Raw genomic sequence first — 10,118 nt, 5'->3', positions numbered from 1 at the left:
GCTTTGAGGGACCAGAGAAATATATAACCCTCACCAATGTTAGGAAATAGGCAAAACTTTAAGGGATGGAAGCTATTTTTAGAGGTCAGAGCTCTTACAATGTTAGAAAATTATATGTTGTTTAGTAACAGTTTGGGTGTTCTTTTAAGCAAAACTTAGGAGATCACTTTTGAGTTTTGGCGACATTTTTTAACGACCCGTAAAAGCGACCCCTAAACCCCAAAGTGGGAAAAGTGAACTTGTTGCAAAAAGTGGCTTCCAAAAAACGGTCACAAAAGTTACACCGGAAACGCGCAAAAGTAAAGCCCAATGTGTCACCAAAGAGCCAAAAGAAAAGCACAGAGGAAACTCAAAAAGCGTCTCAAAATATCTTCAAAGCGTCAGAAGAGGTAACAATAAAATGTTGCAAAACATCTAAAAGGTCGTCCCCACAGCATAACAAAAGTAACCCTAAACCTAAACTTTGAACACTTGATATCTTAAAATGAATGGCCACCCTAAATATTTCCACCCTATCAAATCTGAGAAACTACAGGGGGACCGGCAACCCTATGATTTTGCCACATTCCAGAGAACATTTTGTTACAGTGAGGAACTTTGTTAATCTTGTATATCCTTCATCAAACTATTTGACACGGTGAATCGTAACGAATTTCTATCTCTATTATAACAAAATATTTAGCACAAGATACCCGTGACGGAAATCAAAAGCTATGTTTTATTTTCTTTTATAACCTAACTATTTGACACGGTGAATCGTAACGAATTTCTATCTCTATTATAACAAAATATTTAGCACAAGATACCCGTGACGGAAATCAAAAGCTATGTTTTATTTTCTTTTATAATCTTGTATATCCTTCATCAAACTATTTGACACGGTGAATCGTAACGAATTTCTATCTCTATTATAACAAAATATTTAGCACAAGATACCCGTGACGGAAATCAAAAGCTATGTTTTATTTTCTTTTATAACCTAACTTACATCTTTACAATCCATGTCTAGTTAAAATATAAAGATCACACTGGTAACTCACTAGTAACCAAGAACTTAGTCTAGATCAAACAATGGAGAAATTTCAACCTTTAGATGACATATAAACAGAAAGAAAAGAATGACCATATAGAAAAAACTGATAACACAGACCTCTTTCGGCTAACGACTCATCTTCCTCGAGGATTAACTAGCTGAGAGAAAACTGCACTGGTTGCATCATCGTCATCCGTTCCTGAATTCCCAAATTCGGCCGCATTATTCGTGCTCGCATCTAATGGCTGAACTGGTGAGATATCTTGGATATGATTTGTGCTATTATCTTCTGCCTCGGAAAATGCAGCTGAGGTTTCTTCGAGTTGGAGACAATACTCGAGATTCCACAAAACATCGCCCATATTTGGCCTATCAACACCGTATTCCGATAAACACTTCTCAGCTGTCTCACCGAACTTCTTAAGAGATGCTGAGTTCACTTTCCCTACCAAAGCTTGGTCCATGATCTGGCTCAGCAAGCCCTTCTTCTGCCAACTCATGGCCCATTCTGCTATGTTAACTTGCTCTCTAGGAAGCACAGGGTTGAGTGCAGGTCTTGAGCAGAGAACTTCCATTAAAACTACCCCGAACGAGTAAACGTCCGACTTATCGGTTAATTGTTGCCTCCTAAAGTACTCGGGATCAAGGTATCCGAAACTACCCTTAACTGCAGTACTAACATGGCTTTGATCTAGGGCCGGACCTGTTTTTGATAGACCAAAATCAGCAACTTTAGCTACAAAGTTTTCGTCCAATAAAATGTTCGTCGTTTTCACATCTCGGTGAATTATACTCTGAGCTGCCCCAGTGTGGAGATAATGTAGTCCCCTAGCCGCTCCGATACATATTTCAAGCCTTTGTTTCCACGAAAGAGATGGAATATCCGTTCCGTAAAGATGGCTTCTAAGAGGCCCATTAGCCATATACTCATAAACGAGAATCATCTCCGACCGTTCATCACAGTATCCGATCAATGACACCAAGTGCCGATGGCGAAGTCCAGATAACATTGCAATTTCAGTACGGAACTCGGCGAGACCTTGTTCGGATCTTGGGTTCCCTCTCTTGACAGCCACTATTGTTCCATCTTCAAGTGTTCCTTTATAAACCTTGCCGAATCCACCCACTCCAAGAAGTAAGCTCTCGTCCAACTTGTTAGTTGCATCCATGATCTCCTGGAAAGCAAAATATCGGCCCACGGTAGTTGTTCCACTCTTCTGAGAAGTCACGGAAACCCTAGTCATGGTTTGTGAGTTTGCATTTAGGGGCAGCGGAAGCCATGAATGCCCCTGGTTTTTATCCTTCCGCCTCCGAATAACAAATAAGAAATAAAACAACAAGGCTATTAAAACCAGACATGTAAAAACTCCCATTGCCAAGCCGATAATAATCCCTGTTTTCCTTTTCTTCGAGTTCATTTTCAGAAGAATCGCCTCAACGGGAAGAAACCCATTTAAGCTACCAAGATCATTGCTGATTTTCATGATCTCTAATCCATTCAAAATACCATCCTTGACTTCTGCAACTGGATCAGGTCCAACACTTACAGACAAAGTATCGGAAGCGTTCGAAGAATTGAAGATGATATCTTTGTAATATGGTGAAGCCAATGAATCAGTTATAGACGATAAATCCAAACTCGTAACAAGATTAGAGTTGACATAAACATTAAAAACAAGTGAATTAAGAGCAGTACTAACAATATCACAGAAATGAAACCTAATATAATACGAAAATCTTGTATCGATAGAAAATACCCAAGTCATATTGAAGTTCGAATTCGATGTATTTGCATCACCCATTCTCTCAGCTGTGGCATAAACCCAATTTGGAGCAATTTCAGGAGTAACTACAGCTCGATACTTAATCGTCGAAGGGTTAACCAATACACGAACAGCTGAATTCTTAATATGAAGGTATTTCTCATCATTTTCCCAAGTTCTCCCAAGAGTGTCATTCTGAGGAGTGACCAATGGACCTCCCATATTCAACCTGTAAACTGTTTCCATGGCTTTATCAGAGAGACCATTAACAGTGACAAAAGGAGCAATAGCCATGGCCGTATCGGAAACCAACTCGTCTGGAACCGATACGACCTCAATCGCATTAACAAAAGCTATCGAATCATTCAACGGAATAAACGATAGTGTTAAACTATCAGAGGTCACATTGAGATTATACTCTTTGAAGAGATAAGAAGAATTATAACTTCTGAAATTGAAGTTATTCAAGAGTACAAATTTATCTGAAACTACTGAAAATGAAGCAGATCTCAAATTATGATTTGAATCAGGAAGTGGGTAGAAATACAAACGAATCCAGTGCCTACCCTTTCGTTTGATTTCAAATTCGTAAGAAGATTGTACAGGAAAAACCCTAACAGACATAACCAATGGAGATGGAACAAGAACACTAGAATTGGACCTAAAAATGGAGTTTTGCTTACTATTTAACTTAATAGAAGAATGTTTCGAATCAGGAATAAAAATTCGACCTTGAATTGAAACATTTTGTGATGAACCACAAGTAATCCAGTAATTATCAGTAGCAGTAAATGAAGCAGAAGAACAACTGACAAGAACAATAAGAACCAGAGGAATCCATTGTACTAGTAATTTCATCTTTATCATCTACTCTGCTTCAGTTCATGTGAAAAAACCCAAAAGCTGAATTTGGAAAATATTCACTACCCAAATTTCAAAAGAACCCTTAATTGCTGAAAATTGGTTGATACCCAGACTTTAAAATGTCAAAATCTGAGAAACCCAGATACCCAAAACCTTAATTTAAAACCCATTGTTCTTGATTGCCAGGCAAATATCATTGAAACCCCACTTTCCTAATTCACTGAACTTCCTGGAAACGAGGAAAACTAGCTAAGAATTAGCTAGAAGAGGAAGAAGAAGAAGAAGAAGATAAAACTTTTATTTAATGATTGTCTTACCTTAATCAGTGTTGAAATTCATATGATTTACACAATGAAAGCAACCATTTGAAGATTTGTTTTTTTTTTTCCTTTATAAAATCTTCGAAGTTCAAACTGAAAAATAGTGACTTTCCAGGCTGTAGATTATTTGATTAGGGTTTGATTTGATTTACAGAAAAAGCAAACAACAACACGTCACAGGTGGGAAGGGGGGGAAGAAGAAGAAAAGAAGAACACGACATTGTTATGTTAAAAGTTAATCATCTCTATTCCCTCTTTCTCTCTATCTGACTCTGTACTTCCTCTAGCTCTCCTGTGAGTTAAAAATGACAAAATGAAAAGGAAAAGGTATTTAATCATGGGGTTTCATTCTGGTTTGGTCCTCTGTTTTGTTACTTAACTTCTATTTAGCCCTTCGAATTTTTTGTTTAGGAATATTCATCCACACTCCGTTAACGCTATTATTATTCTTTTTCCAAATTACCCTTACGATTTGATTCTCGAAAAATGATAAATAAAAAAAACAGGAAATTGGGCTGGAGACCCAATTTTTTGTTTTTTTTTGTCAAAAAGACAAGTTATCTTTTTTTCCTTCTAGGCACCATGAAAAGTTTGGAAATAGGCTTGAAGGACAATTCTAAAAATCCCTTAATTTTGTATATCTGAATTGACCTTTGTATAAACTATAAAGGAAAATTTTAGAAACACCCTCAGATTTTCCAAAAACCCTCACATTTTATATAATCTTACTTCTTAGTTACTTATTTTGTTAGGGTTTGATTTTGCGAAGCTTTGCAAACTAGTTTGCAAACTGATTTGCAAACTGGTTTGCACTACTTTGCAAATTGGTTTGCACTACTTTGCAAATTGGTTTGCAATCTGGTTTGCCTTGCAGAGCTTTGCAAACTGATTTGCAAACTGATTTGCAAACTGGTTTGCACTAGTTTGCAATCTGGTTTGCCTTGCAAACTAGTTTGCACTGCTTTGCAAATTGGTTTGCAAACTAGTTTGCAATAAGGTCAGTTTTGTCTTTTCCCTATATTAGATAATTTACAAAAATGCCACAGGGAGCTGAAGCCCATAAAAAATTGTCCAATCCTTTTTAACCAAAGGCCAAAGTTTTTAGGGAGTTTTGGCCAAATTTCCCTAAAAAAAAATACTTCATTGTTGGCTCTTTGGGTGACTTCTTTGTCAAATAAGACAAAGGGCATTTTAATCTTTTTCCTTGAGTGGAAAGATACTAAGGAAGTACTTGTATCAGTGTTATTCATTCTGCCTCTGTCTCTCATCTTTTCTTTCTTATCTCCATCTTCTTTCTCTTTGTCATCAACATCATTTTTTTTTAATCTTTTTCTTGTTATCTAAAAAGAGTAGCACATACCTGAAAAGATGAAGTACGTCAGTTTCACCGACTTTGAACTATCCTTTGTTTCGTTGGTTTGAGAAGATGTTTGAAGTGAATTATAAGAAAAAGGTAAGAAAGTTGAGCTATTTTAGACTTTTGGATGAGGACATTTGAAACATCACTCGCTATTTTAGACATTTGGGTTGGGCAATCGTGGATAACATTAGATTAGGACATTTTTTTGTTTCTAAATAGTGTGATTTCAATTTCCACTAGATATGACTTTTTTTTCGTAGTTGTTGCAATAGTAGATATGACTTGGTAGTAAATATTTTTTATTTGAAAGATAATGAGGACACAGTTTGGGGTCACACAACTTTTGTCATTTCCCACGTCTAAATATCTATGACGTCCACATGGTGAAAGAAAGACTAATATAATGTTTTCTCTAAATAATGTAAAGAGAGTTGGGTCACAAGAACATGACACTCCCCACCCATCAATTACTTAAAGTAGTTTACTGTTAGTCTTCTTTCTCCTTTAAATGTAGGACATAGAGACAAAATCTATATCACAGGATAAGAAAAATCATTAGTATAGGTTTTGGTTCGGTCGCTCTAATTGGTTTATGGTTCTGGTTTCGATAAATAAATTGGTTCACACTATTTAATTTTTTTGAAAGATGATTGGATGTTGATAGCACTCATAAATATATAACCGTCATGGAAAACTATAAATTTCAGGCTATTAAATAAACTCAACTATGGGAGATATATCATTTGAAGATGATAGCACTTCCTAAGTATATAATTGTCATAAAAAAAAACTATCACTTTCACACTATTAAATAACCTCAACTCTTGTATGATGGGAGAACTATCATTATATACACTAAAACAACCGGCCTAGCTATTGACAATTATCATGTTTAGACCAAACTAGCACTATCTTGCCTAGGGTTTGATGAGAAACTTGATAGTGTTCTCTACCATTCTCAAGAAAACACAATTACCTTTGAAAATCATAAGGGTTATTATAATAAACTCCAAATTATATAAGAAAAAAAAAATTAATGGTGTGTTTGGTTGCAGGATTCCTAAGTAGGATTCCTATCAAAAGTGGAATTTGGTAGGAATCATGAATCCTTGGTCTGTTTGGCTACCAAGAATCTTAGGACTCTTGAATCCTAAGGATTCCTAATTCCAAAATTTGTATTGGACCAAAATCCCACTCTACCCCCTAGAATTTGCTAGGATTTTGGATTAATGAACCTAAATTTCAAACTTAAAAATCAACAAAAAAATATTTCCTTCTACTAAATCATTATTTTTTTTCAAAATAATTATTTTTTTCAAAAATCATATTTTTTCTAAAGACGTTTAAAAATACTGAAATAATAATAAATCATAGGATTTTTAGTTGCCAAACAAGCAAAAAAATATTACTTGGATTCATGAATCCATGGACTCATGAATCCCAAAGACTCATGAATCCGCGGACTCATGAATCCGCGGACTCATGAATCCGTGGATTCATGATTCCGCCATCCAAACACACCATAAGAGTATTATGTGTCCATGTGGGACTATTATGGCGCGTGTGACATGTATCCTTGTGTTGATTGACATAGATCACATGCATGCCAATCACTTAGTCTTAGCTCCGATCACATTGTAAAAAAAAAACTATATCTAGCTTTAAGTTCCCTTCACGCCAAACTCACCAACTTAAATTTCTTGACTATTGTGTTTTTCTCTTGGTGGATAAGGCATAACAAGTAATGTAAAGAATGTCTCTCATTTTGTTGCTTGCTTCTTTTCTCTATTACTCCTAGTTAACTTAATTTGATGCCTTAACTTAAAGTACTGATAGCTTATACTTCTGGGACACTCATTTGGCACTAACATATGATACCTTGTACTCAAGGATATCCTCTCTATCTCTCTCTCTCTCTCTCTACATATATATAAATATTTATATGTAGTTATGGTAAAGTTGAGAGAATGAGGAAGTTTGGAGGTTCAATGAAGTTTTCTGTATTACAGATTCATGTTTTGTTGGTGAGTTTGGTTTTCTTATGGGGGGCAGGAGTTGAGGCCTGGAGCAAAGAGGGTCATATCATGACATGCCGCATAGCTCAGGTAATTAACCCATAAATGTTTTCAGAAGTGCTATTATTTGGCCCGAAAATCAGAGCCGGCCCATAGACCCGAAGGCTGATGTAGCCGATCAAATCTCTCTCCACATGGCCCGACCAACTGGAACTGACCACATCAGACTTCGGCCAGTGGTCGGCACCCAATTTCAAACCAAATAGCATTTCCGTAAACATTTTGAGTTTGGTAAATGTAGTACTAACTAACTAAATGAAAGTTAATGTGATATTTTCAGTCTCTTTTAGAGGAAGATGCCGCGTCAGCTATACATAATCTGTTACCTTCTTACGCGAATGGTGACCTATCGGCTCTTTGTACTTGGCCAGATCAAATCCGTCACTGGCATAAATATCAATGGACTAGTCCTCTTCACTTCATTGATACTCCAGACCAAGCTTGTACTTTTGATTACTCAAGTAATCCAATTTCCCCTTCTCTTTCTTTTTCTTATACTTTATTTGCTTTCTTTCACTTTTTTCCTTCCTTATCAATGTTGTAACTGCAACGGTAAATTTAACCGTTGCAAATGATATATGAAATTCGTATTTTATAGGAGATTGTCATGATCAACATGGAGTAAAGGACATGTGTGTAGCTGGTGCTATTCGCAATTTCACGTCTCAGCTAACGCACTATCGAGAAGGATCATCTGATCGTCGTTGTAAGTACACCAACCTAATGATATAACCCACCATACCCTAAGCGACTTGACCTTTTTTTCTTTTTTTCTTTTATACGTTTGAACATCGGTATTAAGCTTCCGCCTATCTTCTTATAAAATATTGAGAAATTGTTAAAATTTACATTTATTTGGCTAACAATTTTTTGTTGTGTTTTTATTCAGATAATCTGACTGAGGCTTTGTTATTCTTATCACACCTTATGGGAGATATTCATCAGGTTCTTTGAAAACTATATCTTCATAAATATTTTTTCCATTCTTATTCTGATGAACATTTTAACATCTTTGATTTTATATTTTCTTTTGTTATTCAGCCGATGCACGTTGGGTTCACTAGTGATCTGGGTGGAAATACTATACCACTACGGTGGTATAAACGCAAATCTAACCTTCACCATGTGAGTCTGATACGATATTTAAATAACATAACAGAATGGTAAATATGTAATTTATAACGGTTATATAGCAACACTTCTCATATGAACTATTGTTATTGAACTTCAAGTTTTAAGAAGTTTTGGTAACCGTTGCTAAGAATCCATCTTTAAATGAAAATCAATATTATTTTATTGTAACTTTGTCGTAAAACGAATGAAAAAGGTCTCGAGAATATGTACCTCTCTGGGTACAAAAAAACAACAGAAGGCCCAATCATACATCGAAGAAAGATATTGAAGTTATTATCGCTATAAACAGAGTCGTCAAATCACTTGATTCCAAAATATGTTTGTTTTCAAACTAATATAATCCAAAATTTTATTCGAATTTTTCCAAACTAAACCAAGAGTATTAGATACTTATTGACCATAATATATTTTTTTTGTCTGATGCTTTTCTAGGTTTGGGATAGTGATATCATCCTTCAAGCAATGAAAGATTATTATAACAAAGACATGAACCTCTTCCAAGATGACATACAAAGTAGCATCACTAAAGTAAGATGATGTAACATTCCCCTCATTTTCACCTATTATATTGTGTTGGATAGATCAAAATTCAGAAAAATCTTAGATAGTGTTTGTTTTTTTCTAAGACATATGGGAAATATAATTCGAAGTCTTAATTAACTCGAATGATAGGAATTTAGATTTGAGATTTGAATTGACTCTATTTGGATTTCAGTACTCTTGTTCTATCTAGTTTGTAATGTCTGACTCGTCTAGATAGTTGATTTTGAATGATTTTTGGTCCATTTGAATCAGATGATCATCCAAACCCAGACAAATTAGCTTCAGACAATGAGAAAAATGTCCAAAAACCATACTAACTTTCGGTTTACTTGTTTATGGGTGTGATTGATTTGTGCAGGGAAATTGGTCAGATGACATGTTAGCTTGGAAAGATTGTGATAATCTTGTATCTTGCACAAATAAGTAAGTGACGAACTTAAAAAATTTCAGTCTAGATTGTTACTATATTTTCTATATATGGTTGAAATTTTCGTCGTTGTTTCTTTGTTATTGCCTGGGTAGATATGCATCAGAGAGCATAAGCTTAGCTTGCAAATATGGTTACAAAGGTATCACACCAGGTGAAACCCTAACAGGTAATACAACTCTTCAGCAGGTGTAATGCTTGTTTTTTAAGAATTAAAGATCTAAAGCTGGCTCAAGTCAATTGAGATTTTGAATCAGACATCACATCTGACTTAAAAAAAATATGAAAAATGGTTTTGAGGCAAAATAGAAATCTAAAATCTCTACTTTTTTTTTGGTGTTGAACAGAAGACTACTTCAAATCAAGGTTGCCAGTTGTTACCAAAAGAATAGCTCAGGGTGGAGTCAGATTGTCAATGATTTTGAATAAGGTCTTTAGTGGTCAACACTTTGAATCAGAAGATGAAGATATGTCATCATAAAGCTTAACTCTTGTATATGAAGACAGTCTGATTCAATTGATTTGTATACAAAATAAGACATCAATCACAATTTAGTCCCTTGAACTTATCCCCTTCTAAAAAATACAAAATAGACATT

At 35.2% G+C, this 10,118-nt stretch overlaps 1 protein-coding gene and 1 pseudogene across 2 annotated transcripts; one reads left to right on the top strand and one right to left on the bottom strand.

The window, feature by feature from the left end:
* Nucleotides 1-944: 944 nt before the first annotated feature.
* LOC147560217 (receptor-like protein kinase THESEUS 1 pseudogene) lies at nt 945-4,350 on the bottom strand (annotated as a pseudogene). Its single transcript, XR_015234771.1, has 2 exons — nt 3,978-4,350; nt 945-3,889 (listed from the first exon to the last, which is right to left on the bottom strand). The product of XR_015234771.1 is annotated as a receptor-like protein kinase THESEUS 1 pseudogene (transcript).
* Nucleotides 4,351-7,065: 2,715 nt separating this feature from the next.
* Nucleotides 7,066-10,088, top strand: BFN1 (bifunctional nuclease i). The gene is made up of 9 exons (XM_086662310.1): nt 7,066-7,445; nt 7,696-7,876; nt 8,014-8,121; nt 8,305-8,360; nt 8,457-8,540; nt 8,982-9,077; nt 9,451-9,515; nt 9,615-9,688; nt 9,867-10,088. The coding sequence occupies exons 1-9, from the start codon at nt 7,308-7,310 to the stop codon at nt 9,998-10,000; spliced, it is 936 nt and encodes a 311-aa protein (XP_086518436.1). The 5' UTR covers nt 7,066-7,307; the 3' UTR covers nt 10,001-10,088.
* The last annotated feature ends 30 nt before the right edge of the window (nt 10,089-10,118 follow it).

The sequence above is a fragment of the Eschscholzia californica genome, unplaced genomic scaffold, assembly GCF_041429995.1.
Source record: "Eschscholzia californica isolate CP2 unplaced genomic scaffold, dmEscCali1.0.p SCAF_2, whole genome shotgun sequence".
In the NCBI taxonomy this organism is placed as follows: domain Eukaryota; kingdom Viridiplantae; phylum Streptophyta; class Magnoliopsida; order Ranunculales; family Papaveraceae; genus Eschscholzia; species Eschscholzia californica.
This window is presented reverse-complemented; position numbering and strand designations above follow the sequence as displayed.

What these genes read in the sequence shown, in the direction of transcription:
- BFN1 (XM_086662310.1), top strand. Translation starts at nt 7,308, where the DNA reads ATGAGGAAGTTTGGAGGTTCAATGAAGTTTTCTGTATTACAGATTCAT. An exon ending in TTGTACTTTTGATTACTCAA is followed by an intron (nt 7,877 to 8,013) that starts GTAATCCAATTT and finishes CGTATTTTATAG; the next exon opens with GAGATTGTCATGATCAACAT. An exon ending in TTATGGGAGATATTCATCAG is followed by an intron (nt 8,361 to 8,456) that starts GTTCTTTGAAAA and finishes TTTGTTATTCAG; the next exon opens with CCGATGCACGTTGGGTTCAC.